Here is a 27,587-nt window from a genome sequence, read left to right as displayed (position 1 = left end):
TTGCTTCAGGATGAGAACAGAAATCGTGCTCCGGCGGCAGCAGGAGGCCCCATTAGCTAAAGTGGTGCTTCAGGTTAAGAACAGTTTCAGGTTAAGAACGGACCTCCAGAACGAATTAAGTACTTAACCCGAGGTACCACTGTACTTCACTAGGACTAATACAGTCGTACCTTGGAGGTCAAACAGCTTAGTTCCTGAACATTTTGGCTCCCGAAGGTTGCAAACACGGAAGTGACTGTTCTGGTTTGCGTACTTTGGAAGCTGAACGTCCGATGGGGCTTCCATGGATTCCGATTGGCTGCAGGAGGTTCCTGCAGCCAATCAGAAGCCGCGCTTTTGTTTCTGAACATTTTGGAAGTTGAATGGACTTCCGGAACGGATTCTGTTCAACTTCCAAGGTACAACTGTACTGGGGAGGAGGATAACACCCACCCACCCAGCAGTACTGCAGCTGCAATCCTATTTGTCAGCTCTGACGTCTCCTCTTAATTCAGGGTATCAAGTCACAGAAACTCCCTCATCACATGTAGTTTCATGATGTGAAGTAAGAATAAAGTAAAGCTGCTAAGCACAGAAATGATGTTTCCGTGTTTATTCAAAAAGGTACACCTGCAAATAAAATTCTGTCTGCAAGTGGGCCAGTGGGAAGTAAAATCCAAAGTTTGTCTCCAGCTCATAAAAACTCAACAAGGACAAGCCCCCAAACAGGGTAAGTGCACAGTTAACGCTGTACGCATAGTATTTAATAAACACCTTTGAATACTTTGTCCTTCGTGGTGGTTTCTATGTAAAAGAGTGAGTTTTATAAATACAGGGACAACCTGTGCAGCACAATAATATTTTGTTGAAAATCGCTAGGTTGAAAATCAGTTTGTCTCACACAGATTCTCAGGCGCTGTGTCAATCAATATATTCTGTGTATTGCGATTACTCTTGTTGCTGAATGTTTGTGTGGTAGAAGCAATGGAGGAACATCAGCAGGAAGCTCTTGATATCAATAGTCAATGCTAATTTGGGCTAACGGCCCCAAACAAACGCATATTTTTCTCTTGTACTCTAGGTGGCAGTATTTGATCTCTGCATGAAAAGCAGATAAACGTATTAGCAGCAATAGGGTTTAGGGCTTATATTTGAAAATAAATTTAGACATTGTTTTTTAATTGCTGCTGATATGAGACCGTGTGTGACAATTAAAAGAATGCTATGCAGAATATGTATGTGGCTCTTGTGCATTTTGAATTTAGTATAGTGTTTGGTTGGGGCTGCTTGACTTCTGCCCTCTCATTTAGCCAAATTTTGTTTTCCCATTTCTCCTTTGTTGTTTTAAGTCTGTTCTTGTTTAAAGGAGAAGAACCAAATCTAAAGTAGAGATTTTTATCTTTGGACAGTACGTCAAGCTACTGAACCTGGAATTGGTTTGAGAGACTTCAGTGTATATGACAGTTTAGTTTGTGGGTAATTATCTAACCAGAAAACAGAACCAGACTAGCAGCTGCAATCACCTGCCCACTGGAGCCCATATGTGCAAGAGCTTCCCCGTTCACTTCTGTTAGTAGTAAACTGCTCTGAACATGGAGATGAATGCTTGGAACTGCCTCTTCCCCACTGAAGTTAATGGGGAAGCCTGCAGAAATTGAATTTCATGCGCACATCTAAGCACCTCTAGAATTTGGGATCCGAGCCAGATAATTTAACATAGCAAACGTTTGCGTATCAAAGGTGGAAAACTATTCCCATCTGGCAGGCCAGATCCCAACCTCTCCACCCAGGGTGCCATTTTGACAGGTGGGTGGGGCCAGCCACCTGTCAATCACCTGACATCGTGATGACACCAGTGACAGTTCTAAATGACAGCACACCTTTGGGAGGGAACTTCCTACTGCAGTTGATCCCAGTGTAACTTGTTGTCAGAGCCAATTCGTTGTTTAGGATGGTCAGTGAACCCTAATGCCTCCCTTCACACCCCAAGCACCAGTCCCCACTGGAAGCCCTGCTACATCCAGAGAGACCTCTGTGTGCACAGCAGCTTATTGTGTGTTGACACTGTATCGTACCCTAAGCTTTTGCTTGCTTCAAAATTCTGCCTAATTAACTGAATTACTGTTATCTTTTAGAGGGTCCATGAAATCACGGACAGTTGCACCTACTAACGTGGCACGGAATGCTGGTATAGGTATGATGGCAAACAAAAGAAAAGCTTATAGTACTGAAAACTACTCAAACAGGTAATTCATGATTTTTACCTTTCTGGAAGTATTTACGGCTTCCATATATCTGAAGATTAATGTCTTGTTGTGGGGGTGTTGCAGTTACACTTTAAAAAAACAATCCATCCTAGACACTTGATTGGGGGGGGGGGGAGAGGGGATAACATCACAAATAAATACTGAAGGATAAGACAACTGGCCTTAGAATGGAATACTTAAAAGAATGACAGGCATGTTTGGTGGGGACATGAGAGGGCCTTCTCAGTGGCTGCTCCCAGACTTTGCTACTCCCTTCCTAGAGAGGCTAGACTCCCTCCTTGTTCTTCCGCCCGCAAATGAAGACCTTATTCCAACAGGCTTTTGGGAACTGACGGTTTTTTAAGGAAAATGATTTTAATAGTTCTGTGCTTTTTTATTTTTTACTATCTGCATGTTAATAGTTTTCTTTTTTATATTGTTTTTATTCTATCATAGTTTAATTTAATTTGAAGCTACCTGTCTTTTATGTTTTTACATTTCTGTGTTTTTTTCATGTTCCTGTATGCCACCTTGAGTCCTGGTTCTGGGGGAAAGGCAGGAAATTAACAAATGCAATAATTATTATATTCTAAGAGGCTCAGAGGTTAACTGCTAGCATCTTCCTCTGCTTTATATATAGCACCATGGACTTCTATTCTCTGCCCTACTCCAATGCCCACAGAATTTGAGCTTACTTGTGTCCTTTATGTCCCTTCTAGATATGACACGATCCAGACCCTTCCATATCTTTCCCCACAGGATTGCTTTAAAAATCAGGACTGTTTTCTGGGAAGAGATGGTGTAACCTTTCTGTAGAGGGGCAGATTAGGGCAGCTAGTAGTCATTTAACGGGAATGGCTTTATATCAGCTGAAATAGCATGGAAGGCATACTGAATATCACCTCCTAATCTTACAAGGAAGACTAATGAGGTTTCCAGTTAGCAGTGCAAGAAGTACAGAATATCCTGATGAAGGAACTTCTATTTCGTGTTCAATTGGGCCCTTAGATTTGACACGAGGGCCTATTAATTTGATTCCTTCAGTTTATTCCATTGGCCTAAGGTTCTCCAGTGCTAGCATGGTGTTTGAGTTGTATAATCCAGCAAGGAAGTATTGTGGGATTTTATTTTCTAGTAAGAAGGCCATGTTTTTGGAATGATACGTTACTGAAGAACTATTGTAAGGGAAAGGTCAGAATGAATGCTTTGCAAATCACGCATAAACTGTTAACATTTATCTAATCTCTATAATGTTCTCCATTTTGAATGTTCAATGAATTGGTGAAGAACTGGATATGACAGTGGAGACTGCTCATCTTCTGTCAATGGAGCAAGTTCAAAAAGCAATGAGGGAAATTCACCTGCACAGTTACCAAAATTCTGTTACGAATGCGGCGCCAAATACCCGGTGGAATCTGCAAAATTCTGCTGTGAATGTGGAGTTCGAAGAATGGTTTTGTGAACACCTTCTGTAAAACAGGATAAAAGAGAGCTCCTCTGTTTGCTATGGCTGCATGGAATTCTGCGCTGTACTTTCCCATCTGAACTTGTGCTAAAACACCATAGTAATTTTCTGAGAGCAATTCTTTTTGGTTGCAGAATAATTTATATAGATATAAATATACTGTATATAATTGATAGGTACCTGAAACTGTGCCATTCAAGAAGGTATTCTTGAGACACTGTTGGAAATATCTTTAATGGAGTGAATTAACTCAAGAAGTGTGTGGGGGGGGGTTCGTTTTGTTTTTGTAATCCTGCTATGTATTACTGTATATTCTTACATTGTTCTCCTTATTCACCCATAATAGTGTTACCCCCGAATAAGTTCATCCAGTAAGGGAATCTAGAGAATATTGGCTGCTGTAGATAACTTGATGAGTAGGTTCTCATAAACCTTACTAACAAACAAAAAAGGTTCAGATTTACCGATCTTGTTTATGATATTATTCTACCTGATTGGCTTTTTTTCTGAATCTGCTTTCAAAACATGTTATAATGTCCATTGTACAGATGCTTCCTTTGTGTGTGGTACCAGATTTTCCCCAGCCAATTTTCACATTCCTTTCTTTAAATATAATCCTTAGTTTTGCAAAATAGTTCACCTTCAGATATCTATGGAATCAATTGCCAAGGGCAGCTTTTCCTGCAAACCTCACTATAATGAATGGAGGATGTATAAGTGGTACTCTGAATCTCATCCTTTATCAAGCTTCTCCTACACCTCTCTCTTTTTTCCATTATTTGTAAAGCCCTGCTCCTTATTTTCTAATAACAAGTAAAAATCATAAGCATAGTTTTAATGTTTGTCCAGTATGGTCTAAATTATTATGCCCACTTTATAGAGTTTTGTGGCTATTGCAATGATGGTAAGATACAATAGAAAAAGAATCACTTGTTATATAATAATAATAATAATTAGTAGAAAAAATGAGTTTCAGAACATGGTACCTGAATAATGCTTTTTCTTCTTCTTTGCAGTATCTTTTGCTTAGGGGTTTTTGGTACCTTCTGCAGCCAAATCAAAATAAACTGGCTTCACAGGGAGTACATTGACCCACTGGAGCCCTTAACCTATATCAGTATTGTTGTTTGTCTTAGTAATAGCATACATTTTCACAGAAATTATTTTTCCTATGGAGAAGAGCCCTCATTTCTGCCTTTCTCAAAATCATTTTGACCTTTTTGGTTCCAACAGTTATTTCTAAGCCGTGGTCACATCTTACAAAAGAAACAATTTAACCTGTCAGCTGGGCACTTTGTAGTATCTGACCTGACATTAATCTAACCTTATTTTCATCTTTTCAAATGATGTGACTAATGGCAACTGGAAATACAACTGGTTGATCAAGCTACTTTTCCTGCTTCAACTTTCTAGTATGCTTTGCTGGTGATAAATTGAAGACCCCTTATTATTAGAGTTAACAAATTCATTGATGTAGGGTTGTTATTTGTGGATCTTAGGTTGCTCAGAAATGATAAGTACAATTTTAACTGCAGTATCCAAAACCTTGTCCTGTGACCCAATTTTCAGTTCTATACAAATGGCTAATATTCAGCCATTATATAATGCTTAGTTGATGTGCTACACTGGCTAAATGTGGGGAAACTGAACCAGTACTGGAGAAGATGTCTAGAACTTCATTGAGGTGTGCACTATTATGCATAGCTCACATTATTCTCCCTCTTTTCTTAGGTGTTCCTTCCAGACCTTTTCTTTTTATTAAAAAAAATTATGAATACTTTGTCTGCAATCTGTATTAGTAGACTAGTGTACTATCTTTGATTATATATAGTTACATTTTAATGGCGGGGGTAAATTCAATAATTTAGGAAGTTGCACTTTTAAAGGTTTTCATTAAAACAAAAAACTGAGCCCAATATATCATATTGCTTCATGATGAAATCACTATAATGGGCATGTTCAACCTAAACCAGAAATAATTATGTGTGTTGATTTAGTACTTGAAGGCACCGTTATAAAATCTTAAAGAGTGATTGTTCTGTGTGATGAGCTCGTCCATGTGATAGAAATCAAAAAGGCATCGACAAACCTAACCACTTATAACGAAAATGTTATTGATGTTAATGGAGAATCACATTTCTGAACCAATCAATGACATTGCATCATTTCATAATAGGGTTCTCTGTCATTAAATGGTGGTGGTTCATCTATAAAATAATCACTTTAAACATGCAGTAACATTTTGTTTCCATATGAAAGGGTCTCCCCCTCTTCCAGTCCTCAGAATACTAAGGAAAACAAGAGTTTTTCAAAACATTCCTTTTGCCTTTTCATTTACTAGAAAAGCTGGTAAGTTATATTATACATCTTGTTTATTTGCTTGAAATTTTACTTTTAAATACGTTAACGTTATGCCACAGATTTATATCTCATGTAAATGATGATACTGAGATGAGCTCAATATATTTAAGAATTCACTCAAAGTTACTTCAGGTTACTTTTAGCCACAGAGTTGACCCTACACATTTGAAAAATGTACACCTTGTATTGCCGAGCAGCAGAGAGATGGCAGAGCAGCACAGATCAGTCTTAGCATCAGAAAAGCTAATTTGTATTGTACTTAGTGGTGGAAATCTAGTGATCAATCTCTGGTATTCCACTTAATTTTTTTGCATTTTGTGAAAGAGATGACTGGTACGTTGGGAAATTTCTGAATGATCTACATGGACCCTTTTGAGAGTCTTGTGTGGATATTGCTTTGTTTTGGGTGAGACTTCATATGCATCTTCATTCACCAAAGATCTCAAATATTTATGTAACAGAAATGCTTTCCTGTGTTTCTACAGATGCTTTATTACACCTACCTAACAATACAGATTTCTTACTGCATCTGCCTGATCTTTTAATATATTGTATCCTCTCTCTCTTTTGTAACTGTCATCTAATTTCTAGTTATGTGACCTTTTATTCTTTGCTCTGACTTGCGTTTTGGATTTTCCTAAATGTTTATTCGGATCATTGCGAAAGCAATCTGTACATGCTTGCTGTATGTTATCTAGTCCTTTGTTAACAATAAAGCAATTGTTGCATACATTTTTTATTATTATTATTCTTAATGTTGCATAGTAGGTTCCTTTGTTTTGTTTTTCTGGCAGCACCCTTGCTGCTAAGTTAGTACATGAGCTGTCCAATCCTGAAATCTTTCTCAATACCTGGGTGATGTGAACTAGATGTGGGCAAGCTACTTGACACTGAATCCTGATGGGGCCAACATAATGGTCTTGTGGCTTGTCACACTATTGAAAGGGTTCATCCTTCCCTGATCAAGCAAGCTGACCTAAAGTTTGAGACTGGGTATTCGTGTGCAATAGAAATTGTTAAAGTATATAGTGTGCTATTAACTGGGTCCCTGCAGCTTAAGCTTATATGCAAGTCAAACCTCCAACATTTTATTTTTATTTAAAATATTTTTGTTTTATTAAATATACAAAATTGTTTACATCAAAAATCCATCCAACTCAATATAAAAGAAATACACACAGTTTAAAGCAGCAGCATGAATGAGGAAAGCAGTCAAAAATCAGTTGAAATTAAGAACAAACCACTGATTGCCATTAAAAACCTTGAAGATTTTTTTTGTATAGTCAACATGTACATATTTAGTAAGTGGGGGGGGGAGCCCCCACTAAAAGTGGGCCATGCAAGCCTAGTATCAGAAATTGGGGGAATCCAGAAAATGACTCTGAACCCAACCTTAGATTTTGGAAAGGCTTATTTGGCAGTCCTCTACTCAGGTCTAAAACCCCATTTGCATTGCACCTGGAAATGCACTGGAAAGAACTTAACACAGGTGAGTTAATACTCCTCTACTATGTATATTTGCTGTGTTTAAGAAACTGCTGATAACACTTTCCATGTCAAACTTGTGCTCAAAATACCTCCATGCACTCTCTTGAAAAATAATAAAATCCACAGAAGTCTACTCCCATACTTCAGTGCTTGTACAATGTTACAATGGAGAGCTGGGTCAGTGTGCCTTACTGGCTTGACCAGGTGGGAAATAAGAATAACTGGAAGCATGAAACAGGAGAATTCAGGTCTAATGCACAGGTAGGGTAAAACACAGGTGGCAACCTATGGACTGCATGCAACCCTCAGCTTTTCCTCCTCAGTGCTGTGAAGAGGAACAAAAGAGCCATTGGGAAGACATTAGCCAACCACAGCATGATAGCTAGAGTACCGCTGGCTCTCTTTCTAGGTGCATGTGTTCTGTAGGATTGCTGCAGAAAGTCAGACAGCCCAGCTACAGGAGTAAGACAATCTAGTGACATAGGTTGGGACACCTGGCTGCCTTCCTGATGGATCTTCCGTTTCTCATTGAAGCAGCGCAAAGGTACATCATGGGGCACAGAAGGAGGCTGACTGGGAAACCAAGAAACTAACTCTGCCATGATGATAAACAGAAGAGCCAGCAGAGAGTCTGGCAGGTGAACAAGTGCTGGCCATCGCAGAGGGAGGGATATAGGGAGACCACTCTACTCTTGGGCTCAACTTGACTAAAGGAAGAAGACGCAAGTTTTAACAGATATCAAACATCTTCCTAGAAACAGGATGTTATGTACTAAGACATTTATACAGGGCTTTTTTTTCAGCGAGAGCTCACTGAAATTCAGTTCCAGCGTCTCTCAGGTGGGCACTATTGTCATTCTAAGAGGATGAGGGAGGCATTCATGGTGAGTTCTGGCACCTCTTTTTCTGGAAAAATAGCACTGCATTTATAGCTATTAACTACACATGTTATAGTAGTGCTTTGTTTGCATTCCAAATTTATTTAGCTTAATCCCTGAGAATTGAGATCATGGTTACATTTTTTGGCTTTAAGGTTGTTGTTCTTTAAAGAAGAGCTAACAACTTTCCGCTTCCAAGCTTTCTGTTTTCTGCTTCAAGACTGTTTTCTCCCTAGTTAATGCTAGAATGCACTACAAATATCATTAGACAGCAATATAGATACAATATAGGAGACAGCAATATAGATACTTTTAATACTAAAAATAGTTCAGAACTCTGCAATTTTATACAAGACAAATATAAAAAGCATTTGTTAAATTAAAACGTTCTAGCTGTAAAATGCCAGTATTATTTTATTTTTAAAAATCTAAATATTTTAAGTTAAATGGCTGTTTGTTGCATTAAATGGCTGGCACCCAAGAAGTCAATCCCAAATTTGAGCAATTCCTGAGTATTCCTGCAAGTACCTTTCTAACTTCCACAAAACAAAGCAGCAGTACTTTCCTCATATTCACAGTTTAGCTCCTAGAAGCTACCTACACTCCTCCTCACTACAAATCCCCAAACCAAGAAACTGTACTCTTCATTCATCCTTTTTTCCTTCCAAGCTTGCCTTTGGTCCTAAAGTGGTTTTGAAATCCATGAAGTACAGTATTAGTAACTTAAGAAATCCCTTGTAATGACTTTTTAAAAAAACAACAACAACACCACAATGTATTACAAACACATAATTTTCTAAGCTCCTTTGTATTTTTTAAAGTGCTTCATTGTTTCAGTTGTACATTTAAAACAGTTGTCGGTTTAAATAATATATTTTAAAGGGCAGGTACAGGTTTTAATGACTGATGAAGTACAGATTGCAGTTCTCCACCCCACTGGTCAGTTCTCTGCTTCCACTGGTGTTGAAAGTTTCCTTGAGACACAGAGTGCTTTGACTACATACTTCCAACTTTTGCCTCTGTGACCCCTCTTCCCAAGAACGAAAGAACTGCCGTCTTCTCAGGGACTTGGTGCAGAAGATTTGCATAAGCAAAGAGGACATCGTTGCAGTGCTTAAAAGTATTTTTGTAGAAAACCGGTGTGCTCTGAAAAACCAGAGCATTGTGTAGTTCATAAAGCTTCACTTAATTGTAACAAGCTTTAAAATGCTTCATCCTATTCCACTTAAGTCCAAAGTGACATCAGTTGATCCCAACATAACTTAAACTGAAAAGTTATATCCTTTATCAAACATTCACGACAGAGCCTTTTGATATATCTTACATTTGGACATGGGTTTCCTCTTTGTCGTTTTATACCAGTGTTGTTGTTACAGTCCTATATTTTTTTAAAGAAAAGAAAAGAAAAGAAAAGATGGCTGTTGAAGTGTACATAGATCATCTTTTTGAGTGACAATATATGAAGTCTGTACACAAAACATTTTGAAATTGGTAGGCTTAAGAATATACTAGCTAGATTTTAAGCCACTACAAAACAAAAAAAAGTTGTACAAGGTCATGGGTAGGTAAACTAAGGCCTGGGGGCCGGATCCGGTTCAATCGCCTTCTAAATCCGGCCGCGGACATTTTGGGAATTAGCGTGTTTTTACATGACTAGAATGTGTGCTTTTATTTAAAATGCATCTCTGGGTTATTTATGGGGCATAGGAATTCATTCATCCCCCCCCCCAAAAAAGAAATTATAGTCTGGCCCCCCACAAGGTCTGAGGGACAGTGGACCGGTCCCCTGCTGAAAAAGTTTGCTGACCCCTGTACAAGGTGTTTCAATAAATCAGCTAGGGGGAAAAGCAGTTAAGTACTATGCTAACTAACACTAGGAAAATGATGGATATGTTATTGAATCAGCAAATTCAGTGTCAAATCTTCCAGAAGTAAAGAGAGGTGCACAGATGTGAGGGGCAAGTAAAAGTAGCTGAAAGGAAACAAGCTGCAAAAACAAAGCATACCTTGAGCATTACCAATGTCATACCGGAAACCTCATTCATGTTCTTCTCTACACTTTCAGTGAAGTTACATCTCCTGGTCATTCTTTGAAGATGGCATGCCACGTCACGAATGTCTCTCTTCTGTAAACAAAAAAAAAATGTTAATGAGTTGGAGTGCTATTAGGCTTGATACAACTTTCTTACATACCGATCCTTCAGGCTCTTGGCTCTCAAAATTGAATAAAATATTCAATATGTTGATCCCTACGCCCCACTTTTACTTCAGTGTGGAGTTTAATTCCCAGTCTCTCCTTTAAACTACTTTCAAGTGACACCGACACTTTGCTAGGTCTTCTCCATTTAATGCTGGTGCCTCCAAATAACTGTTCTAACATTAAAAACAGTTAAACTTTCCATAGGACTGTTTCTTTTATATTGGGTAATCCTGTGCAGCTCTAAGGCCAGCGGGCACTATCCGTGTACCACTTTTCACAATGGCTTGGGCTAATTTAAGTGCCAAGATTAGTTCTGTTCTTAATGGTTTTCCTATTTTAGTATATACATATATATATCATACGCAGCTCTGATACTTTATGACAGACGGAGAGTATATATAGGGTTGTAATCAACTAGGTTTTACGCAAAGTAGACTCATTGGAACGAATGACCCTAAGCTAGCTGTGTTTATTACTTTAAATGGGTCTAGTCTAAACAGGGCTTACACTTGAATACCACCCTAGATTTATGAATAAATTCAAATATTACAAGATGCCATAAATTTCCAGGGATGCTTCCTTCCTTCCAAACCCTAGTAAGTGCTGCCTGTGAAACAATATAAAATGCAAATAGAAGATAAAGTCAAAATGCCCCCGTGAGTTGTAAAAATGCTTTATCATGCCTTTATAAAAGCTCAAGCCATTTGACCAGGCTGTTCATGCCTTAGTCATGCTTGTCCATGCTATACTTAAAGCACATCAGCTTCAGGCCAAGTATAAGAAAGTCTGGAAGGACAACACACTCATCCTGCTGATACCCTGAGCAGGTCACAGGCAGGGAAAAGGGAAGGAAGAAAGTAAGTAAGTTATAGTGTCTTTCATAGTTATGGTATCTTTCCTTGCTTGTATTTGCTCCACAGAAACTAAGGATACAGTATATACTAACTCCAGAAAAATCAACATTACCAAAGCTGAATTGCAGAAGACTTCTAGTCCAGTTGTATTCACCTATAACAAATTAGAACACAAGGAACAAGCATGTTAATTCAGACGTTTCCGCATTTCTCTTCCCAGTGTAAATAAACCCACTGTTGTATAACCAGTCAATGGCTTGTGCACATTACTGTGGTCAGTTCTGAAACTCTGTGATAAATGTTTCTACAAGTATTCATTTACAACTATCATTTTGTTGGGCGCTGTCAGGATTCCCTTTGGCACCATCCCACACCACTTCCCTACACACCTTCCCAGGTGTGAAGATCAACATAAGGTCCTCTCTTGGCAGTTCCATCAACGCATCCAGGAATCAGACTATCAAAATGGCGTCTGAGCAGATTTCAATCCAAAAAAAGCCCGAAGACTTTTGGGGGGGGAGGGGGAGATGTTCCCCCCCAAAAGTCAACAATGTCTCATAATTGTGAAATCCTTTCCTATTGTGCTTGCTCTACAGAAACTACAATGTGTTGTTGTTTTTAAGCAACATTACCTCCATTGTGTTGCAGAAAACTCTATTGGTGTTAGACCGGTTGCATCCATCATTTTGTTCAATCTGGTTTTCCTATAAATTAGAATGCAAGTAACAACGTTTAAATTTAGACGCTTCTGCATCTCTTTTTCCAGTGTAATAAGCTCAATGCACTCAATGATTTGACCATGTCCCTGAGATCCATTGTGAAAGCATGAGAATCGTTTCTGCAAGCATTCATATGCAGCGGTCTGTTTTCCCTCCATTTGGTTCATCAGCCTGGAGTAACTGATCTGCCTTGCTGGGTACATTTACATGTAGACAGTATGAAGTCAGTTGGATACAACAGCATTTTATGTCCAAACCTCAAGAATAGATTAATATGTTTGTTTGTTTGTTTGTTTGTTTTTTAAAAGGAAGACATAAAAGAAGTTGTTGAAGAGGAAAATACATGCTTGCCTGCATACTTTAGCTTCATTTCACATTTTAAAAAGCTTTTTGTTATTTCAGCATTCCCCCCACCCCAAGTATCTAGGTCTGTACATGAACACCACAAATGTTCTAATGCAGGATTTTATTATGATTTATTGCCAGCCATATGAGAGGACATCCTGGAAGCACTGTATGTCGTCAACTGCTTCAGTTTTGCATGTTGCTATTCCTACGGAATTTCCTTACTGTTTTAATAGATTGACTGTAAGCATGTTTACTCAGAAATCAGAGGGCTAGACTTTCCCTTTTCCTAGATCCATAAATAAGCATTTTAAGCTAGTTACAGATACGTAGCCGTGTTGGTCTGCCATAGTCAAAATAAAAAAAATTCCTTCCAGTAGGACCTTAAAGACCATGCATGCACACGAAAGCTCATACCAAGAACTAACTTAGTTGGTCTTTAAGGTGCTACTGGAAGGAATTTTTTTATTTCATTTTAAGCTAGAAAAACTATGGCACAGGGGAATTCAACTGGATACTTTGTTAGAAAAGGGGTAGCTAGCCTTTTTTGGCTCTGGCTGGGGTGGCATCCACTCTTGGCCAACTCTACAAGGGAACTTAACACGATCCTGCTGGATCAGGCAGCTTATCTGGTCCAGCATCCTTTTCTCGCGGTGGCCAACCAGATGCCTGTGAGGAAGCTACAAGCAGGACTTCAGCACATTCGCACTCTCCCCCTCCGGTGGATTCCAGTAGCTGCTATTCAGAAGCAGCCTCCAGCTGTGGACGCAGAACATAGCCACCATGGCTAGTAGCCATGAGACTTATACAGTGGTGCCCCGCAAGACGAAATTAATTCGTTCCACAATTTTTGTCGTCTAGCGAATTTTTTGTCTTGCGAAGCACGAAATCCCATAGGAATGCATTGAAAATCAATTAATGCGTTCCTATGGTCAAAAAAAGTCCAAACAAAGCCAAATTTGGTACAACAACAGTTTATTAACTGCTCTTTAAAGTCACACATACTGTAAAGAGCAGTTCAAAAATTGATGGGAAAATAAATTAACTTTATAAACAAAACATGTCTTTGTTTTTAGACAAAGAAAACAAAGTCGCGAGACGTTTTCGTCTTGCGAAGCAAGCCCATAGGGGAAATTCGTCTTGCGAGGCAAATCGAAAACGGAAAAACCTTTCGTCTAGCGAGTTTTTTGTCTTGCGAGGCATTCGTCTTGCGAGGTACCACTGTACTCAATTCATTTGTCTAATCCCCTTTTAAAGCCATCCAAATTTGTGGTCATCACTACCTCCTATGAGAATGAGTTCTACAGCTTAACTATGTGCTTATCTTCCTGCATTCTGCTTTATTAGATGTACACGAGTTCTAGCGTTGGGAGAGGGAGGAAAAACTGCTCTCTGTCCACTTTTCCCATGCCGTACATGGGTTTATAAACTTCTCTCTTACTTGCCTTCTCTGTAAATCAAAAACTCCCAAATGCTGTAACCCTTCTGCACCAGGGAGTTGATCCACCCACCCAACCTCCCCAGTAATTTTGGTTGCCCTTTTCTGAACATATTCCAACTTTACAACAAACCGGCAAACCGGAACGACACACAGTATTCCATTTGTGGTTGTACCATAAATTTAGATAACGGCATTACGATTTTCAGTTCCTTTCCTAATGATTCCTAGCATGGAATTAACCTTTTTGACAGCTGCCACACCCTGCGTCAACATCTTCATTGAATTATGATTCCAAGGTTTCTTTCCTGGTCAGTCACTGCCTGGTCAGTTCAGGCCCCATGACTATTATTATGTGATATGAAGGGGCTTCTTTACACCTACATTTACACTTGTGGCACTGTGGTCTAAACCGATCAGAAGGTGGCTTGCTGATCAGAAAGTCGGCGGTTCAAATCCCCACGACAGGGTGAGCTCCTGTTGTTCGGTCCCTGCTCCTGCCCACCTAGCAGTTCAAAAGCACGTCAAAGTGCAAGTAGATAAATAGGTACTGCTCCGGCAGGAAGGTAAATGGCGTTTCTGTGTGCTGCTCTGGTTCGCCAGAAGCTGCTTAGTCATGCCACATGACCCAGAAGCTGTCTGCGGACAAACACCGGCTCCCTCAGCCAGTAAAGCGAGATGAGCGCCGCAATCCCAGAGTCATCCATGACTGGACTTAATGGTCAGGGTCCTTTACCTTTACTTTACACTTGTTTACATCGAATTGCATTCGCCATCTTATTCTCCATTTGCTCAGTCTGGAGAGGTTATTGGGAAGCTCTTCTCAATCTCTTTTTGAACCCCTTTTCCTACAGCTGCAGTCATTTACTTTAATCACCTCTATACCACAATCCTTTTCGAGATTAATCCCATCTTCCCAATCACAGCACACTACAAAGCAGAGACCAGGAATAAACAAAACATCCCTTTTACTAAGTGCATGCAAACACTCAATGAACAGTTTACTAAGTCTATTTATCCTGCTATCAATTTATCCTAAATTTCTGTAAAAATAAAAATAAATTTTATTATTTTGACCCCGCCCATCTGGCTGGGTGTCAATCAATCACCTTCCTGTCATGCTGCTCTAAAAAGGCAACCTCTCCATCTAAACGGAAAATGACCACAAGGCAGCCTGTAGCAAGTACAAAACAAAATTTGGCTCACAAGTATTTAAGAAGATCCAGTTTTGGTGTCTCAGTACTGCAATCTTTTCCATTGTGAAAGTTTGCTAATTATTCATCCCTTGGCATTTAAAATGTTTGCTCTATTTCCTACATTTTGGCACAGAGATGCCTGGCAACAGATGCACCAGAATGATGGGAAAGTGACTTGCAAATAAGCAAGGAAAAACCCATTTCCCTAGAACAAGAATAGAGAAAGGATTAGCTTCTGGGAGGAAAACTATAGCTGCTTCCTAGCAACGTATTATGGAATTTTGATAACAAATTAGGTAACGATGTAATAGATTGGATCCAGACATAGGCTGCAGTCCTAACCCTACTTACCTACCTGGGAGTAAGCTGCATTGAACTGTGGGACTTACTTCTTAGTAGATATGGTTAGGACTGCACTGTAAGTGAGTTGAACTAAGATCCTATTGATTTCAATGGTGCAAATTAGTCATGGTTTAACAACAGTGACTTAAACGGAGATGAAGTTCAACTCACTTAGTTTGGATCCAATCCATGAATTACAGCAGTTCTGAAATCACTTCAAGACATTCAATGTGAACTCAGCTACCTGCATGTTGGATGCCAAACAAACAAACACTGTAATCAGAAGCATAGCTTGTTTTCTTGGTATTAAACACTGGCAACAACCCAATGACAAATTACTGTTGACTCAGCAGCTGAGATAGTAGAGAGAAACAACCACAAGGCATGAAGATGCAAGTGGAAGCACATCTCTTCCAAACAAAGCGATGCTAATGCAAATCAGCAACTGAGGCGTTATATGCATTTGTTCTTATGTTATTATCAGTTGAAAGAGGCAGGCTTGAATCCTAGCATCTCCCATTTCTCCAAGTGTGTACCAAGGACTAGTTCTGCTTTCTTTTCTAATGCCACCATTGCCTCGGGTCTGATGTTCTGTCACCAATTCACCTGTCATAGTTCTTTCAAAGAGAACATTTCAATTTTGCATGGAACTACACCAGGATTTGTTTCATAATATAATTGCCATACATTCCTATGGAGGAGAGAGAAGTATGATAGCTCATGTGAGTAGACTGGGGGGGGGGGGGGATTCAACAATTCAATGTTTGCCCAGCACTGGCCATTTGCAAAGCCATGGCACCGTTAACTTTGTCTGTTCAAACCAATTCAAGTTTGTTGTTATCTGTTGTTTTAACCACTGGCCTTACTAAATCTTTTGTCTTTTTTAATGGTTTTATTGTTATATTCCCGTCCTGGGAACTCTCTGATTGAAGGGCAGTATGCAGGTGTAATTTATTACACAAACGATACCATATATTCATAGATTCCCACATAGTACACCTCATTTCTATATTTCAAGACAACGGGATTGCTAACATCTCCATTGGGAATGTTTTAACATTCAGGGTGTTAAAATTGCTCAGATAAATACATCCCCCCCTCTCTATATATGTATGTATATGTATATTAAATGTTACCTACCAGCAAGCGAATGTTGAAAGATAGAAACATTTCATATTTTTTCAGGAAAGCATTCATGGAAGCAGATGAACCAACTGGTACCAAAGCTAGGAACAGTGGCAGAATCCCAAAGATATACCTTAAAAAAGCTAGATTACAAAATGACATTGAATTACAGCTTGTACCAAGGAAGTTATATGCTCAGCTGACTATGGTAATATGACTTAATATTAAATAGTGATGGGTTGGAGATATGTAACAGATTACTGCTTGATAACATTATTCAGATAATAAAAACCATATTAAAAAGTTGAAAACAGATTATCAATTAATCACTGGAAAGATCTATACTTAACTGGCTACATAGGCCTGGTGGAATAGTTTTCAGCAGAAGGTGCCACCTGAATCTATGTGAGCAGATCATTCCACAATACTAGGCCAATGGCACTAAATCATGAGGGTGGAATTCCTTTTATCAAATTCTATTAAAGGGGAAATTCACAAACCATATTTCCTATGGGCATTTCAAAGTTGGCTTATTGTTTAGCCTGCTCTACTTGGTTTGAAGACACTTCTTTTCTTTTTTTCTTTCTTCGTGAATATATCTTTATTGTTTTAAAATAAATACATTTATGAAGAGAAAACAAACAAACAAACATACAAGCAAGCAGGCAGGCAAACAATAAAAAAGCAAATACAACAACAAAACAAAAACAAACAACAACAATATAAAAAACAACAAAATTAATATGACTAACATCATTTATACTCCCAATAATGAAACCAATTATAAAACTTGTAAAGAGAAAAATTAAAAATGACTTCCAATTAGTCTCACTGTACTTTATCTATTGGTTACCTTATACCACACAGTTACATATTTCTTATATAGTTTCTTTTTACCTCCCTACGAACTTATATCTATACAAGGGTCAGTCTAATTCTGCCAAGAGGTTTCCTTTTATACCATAGTTTTTAAAGTACAGTATTCTTTAAAAATGTTCCAATCCTTATAGACTATTCGTTTTGTTTGGCCTCTTATCCTTCCTGTCACCTTTGCTAGCTGCAGATATTCTACCATCAGGATTTGCCAATCTGCCGTGTTAGGTATTGTTGTATTTTTCCAATTTCTTACTACTAAAATTCTGGTCGCCGTTATCCCGTACATGAACAATGTTCTTTTCAATTTCCCTATTTCTTTTGGCAATATGCTTAATAGAAATATTTCTGGCTTTTTAAGACACTTCTAAGTGTTTGGTAATTAAGTTTTAGGTAATTCTATTGTCTTACTGCAGCAGAGGTCCATTAGGGCAAATGGTACAGTGCCCCCATCAAGCTCAGACGACCCCCAGCCAGCCCCCACTTGCTTAACTTCACACTTACAACCAGCCCAGGGGATGGCACTGGATGGCAGCTGCCTTCTCCTTAGTCTCAGTATAGCAGTTTCAACTACTGTAGTAGAAGTCCCACGAATGGAAGCCCACACAAGGACTTCTGCTAGCACAATGAGGCTCCCCTCCTGTCCTCCCGTTGTGTGCACCTCGCAGGAGGATGAGAGGGCAGATTGTTCCTTCAGGCAAGCAAGAAATGCTTGTGTCGATGGAGCAATATGCTTAACCCTATGTTGAATTTCTATCTCAATGGAGGAAAAAAATGGAAAACTTTAATTTAGCTGGCTCTGTCTGTCATCAGCTCTGGCTCCATCTACTGTTGGTTTTCTGCTTTCTTCTGCCCTTCCAATGCCAACAGCTACCAGCCACCAGGGTTATTGCATATTGGTTTTTTTGTGCCTATTGGTTTTTTTTTTATAAGATTTTTATTGGTTTTTCACAGTTTTTATAAACACAAACAATACACAATACAAACAAACAAACACACAAACAAACAAACATGTATAATTTCATATCCTTTTTTCTTAAACCTTACTTCACCCACTTCCCCATACCTCCCCTTTCTACATCCCATTTTCCAAATTTGTTTCAGCAAATCCTAGCCCTTGGTTTTATCAATTTTTTATCAAATTTTTCCCTTGTTCTTTTCTTTTACTTAATCTTTTACAGCTGTAATCCCCTTTTATTCGTGCCTATTGTAGCTTGCCCTGGTATCCATGAAAATGAAGGGTGGTTTAAAATATTTCAAAAAATTATTTTTAAAAACAAATGACTCATGCACCACCCACCTGTATTTCTACACATATGGCCAAAACCAGGCACTATAGGAACGCAATGGAAACAACAAGCAGGGAAACTATTATGTTATTTCTGAACATTATCACTGCTACACAGCCAAGGGTGGAGGTAGGAAGAGTGGAGATTAGGGCAAGCCAAGAAGACACAGCATCCTGCTGTACAGCATGGTTTTCCCAGCCAACAGGAAGAAATGGCAGCAGAAAGAAACAAGCACATGAACAAGCTTGCAAGCAAAAAAGTGGGGAGAGCTATACAGTACAGGTATTCCTTTGCTGAACAAGGTGAGTTGGAACACAGTCGACATAAACTTCCACAATACTGTTCTACAGTCCTCACTTGGCAGCTTTTCCATGCTAGTGGGCATAGTCTGCACAGTTCTGGGAATTAGCAGCAAACAGTGCTGCCTGGCAACCTTATCTGTCTGTCTCATTCCTCTTTACCCATCGAAAGTGAAACATCCTGCAGCAAAGAAGATACAGAACTGGTGAAAAGCCTAAAAGTGGTATTTTTAAAAGAGCACCAGCCTGGATTCAAGAGCTAGTATAACCCTCTGAGTTTTTCTTGCTAGGGATTGGGATTCCACTAAAAACTACTGCAGCTGGTAGCCTGTGACTGACCCAAAGCCACTGGAATGGGGGTGTCTAAAAATGGGGTGGGTTTTTAATGCCACCCTTAGTTTAAATCATGGCCCGTGCGTATTAAGGAACTAATGACAATCTGGAATAAGTACATGGAACTATCCCATACTGTTTGCAGTATAAGAGTCCTCTTAAGTTTATCCCCCAGACACCTGACACAGAGAGATGGTGCTGTGTATATTTGAACTGTGGCCAAGGGCACTTGCAAAAGCACCTGTTGGAGAAAAATCTTCACGTTCAGCTCTGGCCGGCCAAGATCATTTTTGGAAAGGATCCCACAAACCCTTCTGGAGAGGCAGAAGTCTCATTTTGATACCCTTATTTGCATTGCAATTCTTATGGACACTGCAATTCTTAACCTTATGTATTTTTTTTATTATTTCCTTGTTTGAGAGAAAGTCAACTAAGGGGTTACCATCTTTTGCAACGCTATCTTTTTTTTTTAATGGCTTTTGGCTGGTGCTTTACTTTTGGGGTCGTCCCGGGGAAGTTTTACGGGAAAAGAAGGCGCGAATGCTGCCATGCCAGCGGCGCGCAGCACCTGCAGGAAGAAGCGAAGCCCCGCGCCTTGCCAGCTGGAATTAAGCCCGGCGCCCTCGGGATTTTCTGGACTCCGCGCGGCGTGTGGAGACGCCTGGCTTCCGAAGACTTGGGAACGGGGTTAATGGCACCCTTCGAGGGCGGGGTGACACTTGGCTCCGAGGACTCGCTCGCCCCAACGTGCCTCGCCTCGCAAACAAATGTCCTCCACCACTCCCCTGCCTTTGTCTCCGGGAGATTTCGGGTGTCTCTGCCCAGCGCTGCTGGGAATAAGGCGCTTCCAGTTTCGCTCTGGAAACGCGGGGAAATTCCCTCCGCGGGCCGAGGGGATAAAAGCGCGGAAGCCTCTCCCGCGGCGCGCAAAGGCTCGAGAGTCGCCGAGGAGGCGCAGCAGAAGCAGCAGCGGCAGCAGCAGCAGGAGAGCGCGTGCTCAGGCAAAGCGCAAAGGTGGGTTGTCGGGAGAGAGGCGCTGCGGAGAAGGGGCCACGGGGGCGACTCGGGGTCTCCGCTTCCCTCTCCCGTCTTCCGCGGAGGGTCTACGCGGCGCCGAAGCGAAAGGGTCGGCGAGCAGGGCGCGTGCGCCCGCGACGCAAGGCCGAAGCGGGCTATGCGCGCGCAGAGCCTCGCCGCCGTCTCCTTACCATGGAACATGGTCCGCGCGGAGGGAGTTTTCCGCTCATGATGGTGGTGGGGCCAGGCTCGTGCCCATCGCGCTGCCGCCTTGAGGCGAGACCTCGAGTGCCGGGGGTGGGGGCGGGGGACGGGGACGCGAGCCGAGGCTGAATATGGCCGGCTGGCTGCGCGAAGCTTTCAGCGAAGGTTGAAATAAAACGTTCCAACAAACACAACTGGCAGCGTCTCTTGGTTTGTTTTGCCTCAGCCTTCGTTTTCTGGGGACGGCAGGCAGCCCAACCCGGGAGGCTTCCGACTGGGTCCAATTAAGTTTCGCTTTGCGACGTAGCCACTAGCCGCGGAGGGCTCCAGTCAGTCGGCAAGGAGCGCACGGCGTCCCACCCGCCTGTAGCCAGGCGCCGCGGTGAGGAGCCGGCGCAAGGCGCACGCGAGCGCAGGGCTCGCCGCGCTGCTCCGTCCCGCCGCTCCGGCTTGCCCAGCGCTTTCCCTTCAGGCTGGGTCCGCTGGCGCGCAGTGACGGAGCTCTTGAGCGCTCCTCCGAGGTTCCTCGGCGAGAGGCGTGGACGGCGCTGCGGGTGGGTTTTTGCACGGTGCCGGCTGAATGGCAGAGGAGGTGGGATCAAGCGGGTCTCCACTCCCAGCCACGCCATGGGAGCGTTTGCGGCGGAGGCAGCCAAGAAACTTGGGGCTTGGCGGCTGGAAGGAGCCATTCATGGAGATGCCAGCGAGTGTCAGGTTGGGTGGGGTTTTCTCCGAGGGGGCTGGGAGGGCCGGAGCTTGGAACTCGGGTTCCCATTTGCCAGAGATGGAAAGCGCAAAAAGGAAGACTTTCTCCGGAGTGGCGCTGCTCTCTTTTTGTTGGAGGTTTGGCGAACTCCTCGCTCTTTCCCTGAGACCAAGAAGCTTCCAAGAGCGCAGAGGCTGGTGGGAGGGGAAAGAAAGGGCTGGCCTCCCCGCCTAGGGAAGGTTCCTCGGCTTATGGAGTTGTACTCTGGCGTGGTCAAAGAGTGGGGTGAGGGTGACCTTGGGCAAGATCCCTGGAGTCACTTCTTTCCCACTGCCTTCTGGTAACTGGATAATCTGTTTCCCTGCTTTCCCATTTTTTCCAGTCTTAAATTCGGTTCTCCCCATTTCCAACTTGGTTCTGCAACCATGGGTGCCATGCAGTGTGCATGGCCCTGGCACCGAAATTTGTGGGTGCCTGGCCCCATCATGGGGAATGTGGGTACTCGGGCACCCAGGGCCCCAGAGACTTGGCACCTGTGCACCTCCGTTTGCAATTAATAGGAGAACAGTCGTCATGAAAATAAGCCAGCATTTTACTGCATATTCCCTTGTTACGCACATTTTATAGTCCCCCAATGTAATGCATTTTGCATGTTGTCTTCACATTTCTATGCATTTTAATGCAGAGTTTACCCTAATTACATGTGCATTTTTCTTCTCAATACTTGGTTGGAGAACTACATTGTAAAAATTCAGGGAAGTTCAAATTTCAAAGGATGCCCAGTGCCTAGGTTGCCTTGTTATTTGGGGCAGTGCAGATTAGGTAAATTCACCTTCCCATGCAGTCTGAACTGAGTTTCTTGCCAATTCTCACTTGCACTCTCCGTCTGAGCCCCGTTTGCTCTTACCCCTCATGCTTCGCACTGTGTGCATGACCTGAGAGTGGAAGGTGAACAGGCAGTGAGTGACCAAGGGTTGCTGGACTTGAGAGTGCCCCCTCGGCAGGGGTGTGGGAGCTGGCAGGAGCCCAGCGAGGACAAACCTGGGCATGGCGCACCTTGGTCCCTTCCTATTCTGTGACACGCTGCAGATAACAGCTAATCTGTTTGCTTTAAAGGTTTGTGCCAAAGTGCAGGCAGGTAACCTAGTGACGTTTGGTTCTGTCAGAACATTATCTTGAAGAGTACAATACTTGAAAGAAAATTTGCATATATCAAGCAGCCTATTGGTGAGCTGTAAATATGAATGGGTATGATCGTCAAAACTAACTTTAAAATGTGTGGTTTAGGACAGATTTTCACAAAAATACTGATGAATTTTCGTGATGATTTTTTTTTTAAGCTGCAAAATGTGGAGAACTTGGAAGAATGAAAACAGGAGGGAACTGAAATTGACATATCCTCCCATCCCTAGTTGTGCCCTGCATATATGTGTACGTGCATAAATGCATGCACTTAAAAATGGCCATACCCACTATGGTCTTACCCACCTGTGGCATGTGGCCCCTGGAGGACTGGGCAAAGGTGAACCAAAAATGGTTAGCCACCACTGATACATAGGGAGGATGAGGGAAGGGAGACAGAAAAAGTTGTGTTTGGGGCTTGAAAATACAAAAAAAACCCAAAAACCACATGCTAATAGCCAAGCTTTTTATTGAGTTAAAATTTCAGAGGTTAGCAATTATAGCCGAACCCTGAGAAATCTGGATACACGCTGCCAAAAATAGCAGAACAAAATATTTTCTGCAGTGTTCTCTTTCTAAGGGCCAGCATAACAGTACTCAGTAAGTAGAGTATACTGCAATACTTTCCCCTTTTACTTTCTGAATTGGCCATTTACTTCCTGAAGTGAGTTGTTCTCCTCACTACTGGTATGCTCTTTTGCTGAAAGATTATTCTCTGTGAACATAAATTGCTGAACAAAAAAAGTTTTAGTTGAACTTAAAGAAAGCAAAAATTGTGCAATGAGAGGAAAGTGTTTTGAAATACTTCATATCTTATTAAATTATGGCATGCCCGAGTTTGGCCGTTGGCCCCAGATGAAACAGCATTTCAGCAGTGGAGGAGGGTGAGCAGGGAGTGTGAGAAAGGCAAGTTTACATAAGTGCAGCTTCAATTCATCAGATATACCAATGCAGATGGTAGGATGGAAAAATTTCTGGTGCTCTGGAGAGTGATCTAACTGAGCATGCTTATTTTACTTTTATTTAATAAACAAAGGCTTTTCTAAATTGTACCTCGTGCTATTTTTTTGTCCCAATATGCCACAAGCATTTGACTTGAGATATATACAGTACATGTTTTCCTCGTTTACATGCCAGGGATAATCACTTGAAAAGCATTACCACTTTGCAACTGGCGCACTTGCCCAAAATACTATCGGCATCCATTAATTTTTATTATTGAACATATGAAACAAGGTGGAAAAATCCCTAGAAATATAAAGCACCAGGCTTGGGGGTGGGGCGGGACTGATTTTTTTTTTGGGGGGGGGGGAGTCTAAAATCAGTGGCCAGCAGATTATATGCACAACAACAGCATAAGGGGGTTCTTTTCCAAAACAGGAACTCGTGTTCCAATCACAATCTCTTGGTGGTGTTTCCTATAAAAGCCAATGCTCTGTGCTTTACTGGTAAATGCTTCTATTGTCATCTCTTTTGCAGTTAAGTGTAGCTGGAAAGAGGACCAAATAAAATACATGAAAAATACTTTGATAAAATACATGTATAAAGCTGGTGCTGTCTCCATATTGACGTATTATGTTGTGTGTCATTCCCTCCTGCCCCGCCCCAGAAAGCAAAACTGTACATATCACAGTTTAGGGAAGGAGTGCTTATTCTGTCTGCAAACATGAATTCAGGGGGACATTCCAGATCTGAGCCTAAATTGGAACCTTTATAATCATTAATGCCCCTTATTTTCACCATGCATATCTTGTCTTCTGGGTCTGTATGTAAAAGTGTCAAATGGCTGTCGGAGACAACTGTGGTGCCTCACAAATCACAGTAAAACGAAACAGCTTCAGAAGCCTGATTGTAGGAAAATACACTTTCTTTCTCAACATTCACCTCTGGTTATGTAAAGTACGGGCCCATCCATAAACAGGCACTCTGCCTTCCTACCTTTTTTTTTTTTTTTTGCAAAAAGCATCTGTCAGAGCTGCTCCCAGATCCTAGCTCACAGAGGATCACGCTAGCCAGCGTTCACTTTATAAAAGTCTTTATTGAGTTACAGTTTCCATTTTCAAGCTGCCGCGTGCAGCTCTACGTCTTATAAGCTAGACCAGCAAAGCTCCGTCTGAGTCTCCGCCCCCTGTACACCAACTTAATACCCTAGCCTTACTCCACCTTTTCCGCCTGACCATTCTTCTCTGGGTCCCTCTGCCCCCCGTGGTCTCTTCCTTCCTGGACTCTTCTGACGCTGACCCCCCGGACCCTTCTGTCTCCTTGCGTCGGGCTTTAGGACCTGGCTCCCTTTCCGGGCTGCTTACTGCGCCGCCTTCCTGTGCATTTGAACTTGGCGCGCGCGCCCAACCTTCCACTTTCCGCTTGACCGTTTCTTCGCTCTCCGATGGAGGTGTGGCCACTCCTGACTCATGCCCTCCCCCCTGCTGCGAGCTGCCAGAGCTCGATACCTGGCGCCTTTCCTCCCCACTGCGCTCTGTTGGTGACGCTGGCCCCGATTTCCAACTGCTGCCCTCTGAACCCTCTCTGGACCCTTCTTCCTGGGGTGCCCCCCTAAGCTCCCCCCTTGCTCTGGCCACTGGCACTCCTTTCTGTGAATCTTCTGATTCACTGGAAAGACTCGGAGATCTCGGGTCGTCGTCATCACTCATCTTTTCTTCGGACTCCTCCCCCTCGCTCTCTGTTTCCTCCCTTGCCCTCGCCTCTGCTCCTGAACCCCTGACAGCATCTAATAAGGATAATCTAATTTATGTCTACTCAAAAGTAAGTACCTCTGGATTGTATAGGATAGCAGCCTAAAAACTTCATGGGCCCTCTTAAAAAAATATTCATAGAAGTTATTTTTTATTTTCTTTAGAGAATTCTCATACACCATTTTGTGTCTCATTTCACGTTGTTCCTCCTTTTCATTCATTCATTTTCGAGAGTCATGGTTCCTCATTTTAAAGCAGGGGCAGAGGGGTTGAAATTTATAAATGGATCCCCTTTCACATGCACACGGTAAGGACAACAACTTTGCTACAACAACCTACAGCTACTCCATTCATGAAAGATGAAGCAGCCTAGATGCTACCTATACCACAGTCAGTTAATGTTTAAGGGAAAATTAGTGTAGATTTTGTGGTTTATTTAACAATATATAATAAACCACGTAATCATCAAAAGCCTCTGAGTAGTTTATGTAAAACAATATGAAATATTTATTAAAATATTTCTGCTGTTTGTTATATTTATTTGTCATCTCACACTGAAGTGTAAAAACAAAACAAAAAATGGAAATAACTAAAAAAAAAGTATGTTAAAATCAAACATAGAAAGAGCAGTGAAACAAGACCTCAGGTGGTATCAAGGTTCAGAAATGGGCAGCCAAAATGATCAAGGTTGCATTGTTTGAGACTTTTTAGTTTAGAGATGAAGCAGAGTTGGATTTAGGCTTGATGAGGCCCTAAGCTACTGAACGTAATAGGGCCCTTTATATGTCCAGCTGTCCTTTGTCAACCATAAATTGTCGCTGTTTTTTGTGTTGAATATATGTTATGTGGTAATTTATGGACCTAACAGGTATCTAAAGCCATTTGCACATAACAAAATATTTATTTTATCAAAGTAATTGTTGAACGTATATTTTGGAAATGTACATCCAGTGGTTTTTTTCCTTTAATTTTTTTGGGGGGCCCAAGAGAGTGGGCCCCTAAGCTATAGCTTGTTTAGCTTATATGTAAATCTGGCACTGAAGAGGCAGAGATAGAGAAGAGTTTTTCTCCCTCCTAATACTAGAGCTCATGGAAATTAAACGAGTGCTCTTGTACTCAAATCCTGTTTGCAGGTTTCCCACAGGCTTTTGGTTGGCCACTTGTAAACAGGATACTAGACTATCATTCTATGATTCATCCCAACCACGTGCAGACTCTTCTTACAATCTTATGAGCTGCATATTCCTGCATTGCTGGGGGCTGGACTACGTGATACTCAGGGTCCCTTGCAACACTACAATTCTATGGCTCATCCAAAACACATGCAAAGCTCACCCACCCTAATTAAAAGGATGCATACAGAAAGAGGACACATAGTTACCCTCCCAGTTAAGAACTTGAGTCAATAAAAAATATTTTTGAATGGCACCTAACAGACAAAATGATGGTGCCCAGAGTATTTCCCTGGGCAGAGCTGATAAAATAAAACTTTAGAAGAAGAAAAAAGATATATGATTGATCAAAAACATAGGTAAAACCAGCAGTTTTGATGCAAGTGTACATAATAAAATTACATGTCTGGGTAGGCTGTCAAGGTGTCAAAAGATGTCAAGGAAATAAACTACTATCTGACTTTTAGAAGACATCTGAAGGCAGCCCTGTTTAGGGAAGTTTTTAATGTTTGACGTTTTACTGTGCTGTTAATTTTCTGTTGGGAGCCACCCAGAGTGACTGGGGAAACCTTATTAGATGGACAGGGTATAAATAATAACATCACCATTATTATTATTATTATTATTATTATTATTATTATTATTATTATTATTATTATTAGCTTGCCTGAACAAACACGTTTTCAGAAGACACAAAATGCAACACATAAATGCAGTTGGAATTTCAGAGAGCAGGTGCTTCCACACTGAAAAATTTAAATAATTTTTCTATATTTTTTAAAAAATCTTATTTGATAACTGAAATAATTTTTCCTGCTATTTATTCATAACAAATGTTTGTCATGTCTAGGTGTGAAACGGTGGATGTTTGCTTTTGAGTAAAATAGCAGGGGAAATATTTTGCATGTATTGAGACTTTTTAAAAACCAAAACTATAAATAATAATCCCAAAATTTTCGCTTAGTGCCACATACACACCAAACCAGATTCAGGATCAGGGGCAAAAAAAACCCCTAGCTTTAATCATTAATAAATGACTGGATAATGTTAACTAATTAATGGGCAGTGGACAGGTAACACTTCTTTCTTGTTAAGACCAGTTTTCAAAATCTGCAAGGTCCTGCCAGATTATTTTTACAAATTAGTTTTGTGTTTAAATATTATTTCATTGGACTTGTAGTCA

General features: G+C 41.1%; 2 protein-coding genes and 1 long non-coding RNA gene across 5 annotated transcripts in view; 2 read left to right on the top strand and 1 right to left on the bottom strand.

Moving 5' to 3' along the window:
• ZC2HC1A (zinc finger C2HC-type containing 1A) overlaps positions 1 to 6,781 on the top strand; it is a 31,037-nt gene extending 24,256 nt beyond the window's left edge. Inside the window, exons 7-9 of the mRNA XM_083517396.1 lie at positions 604 to 709; positions 2,115 to 2,225; positions 3,513 to 6,781. Coding sequence (XP_083373522.1) covers positions 604 to 709; positions 2,115 to 2,225; positions 3,513 to 3,687 — 392 coding nt within the window. The 3' untranslated portion in view covers positions 3,688 to 6,781. The remainder of the gene's footprint in view (positions 1 to 603; positions 710 to 2,114; positions 2,226 to 3,512) is intronic.
• Positions 6,782 to 7,137: 356 nt separating this feature from the next.
• Positions 7,138 to 22,626, bottom strand: IL7 (interleukin 7). Of its 3 annotated transcripts, none has more exons than XM_083517482.1 (6): positions 20,639 to 22,626; positions 16,652 to 16,779; positions 12,104 to 12,175; positions 11,584 to 11,625; positions 10,424 to 10,543; positions 7,138 to 9,795 (listed from the first exon to the last, which is right to left on the bottom strand). In XM_083517482.1, the coding sequence occupies exons 1-6, from the start codon at positions 20,646 to 20,648 to the stop codon at positions 9,643 to 9,645; spliced, it is 525 nt and encodes a 174-aa protein (XP_083373608.1). In that variant the 5' UTR covers positions 20,649 to 22,626; the 3' UTR covers positions 7,138 to 9,642. The 3 variants fall into 3 exon arrangements, with proteins under 3 accessions (XP_083373608.1, XP_083373606.1, XP_083373607.1); XM_083517480.1 differs by lacking the exon at positions 20,639 to 22,626 and adding an exon at positions 19,926 to 20,008; XM_083517481.1 differs by lacking the exon at positions 20,639 to 22,626 and adding an exon at positions 17,921 to 18,411.
• The window catches only part of LOC310713420, a 35,961-nt gene continuing 28,696 nt past the window's right edge, over positions 20,323 to 27,587 (top strand). The window contains exon 1 of the long non-coding RNA XR_014529223.1: positions 20,323 to 20,444. This is a non-coding gene — a long non-coding RNA (uncharacterized lncRNA). The remainder of the gene's footprint in view (positions 20,445 to 27,587) is intronic.

The sequence above is a fragment of the Podarcis liolepis genome (assembly GCF_965112155.1).
Source record: "Podarcis liolepis genome assembly, chromosome: 8".
Taxonomy (NCBI): domain Eukaryota; kingdom Metazoa; phylum Chordata; class Lepidosauria; order Squamata; family Lacertidae; genus Podarcis; species Podarcis liolepis.
Note: the sequence above shows the minus strand (reverse complement) of the source record. Positions and strands in the feature narration are given on the sequence as shown.

What these genes read in the sequence shown, in the direction of transcription:
- IL7 (XM_083517480.1), bottom strand. Translation starts at nt 19,980, where the DNA reads ATGGCAGCATTCGCGCCTTCTTTTCCCGTAAAACTTCCCCGGGACGAC. An exon ending in TCTTCTGCAATTCAGCTTTG is followed by an intron (nt 10,544 to 11,583) that starts GTAATGTTGATT and finishes TTTTGTTTACAG; the next exon opens with AAGAGAGACATTCGTGACGT. An exon ending in TGACATTGGTAATGCTCAAG is followed by an intron (nt 9,796 to 10,423) that starts GTATGCTTTGTT and finishes AAAAAAATATAG; the next exon opens with GACTGTAACAACAACACTGG.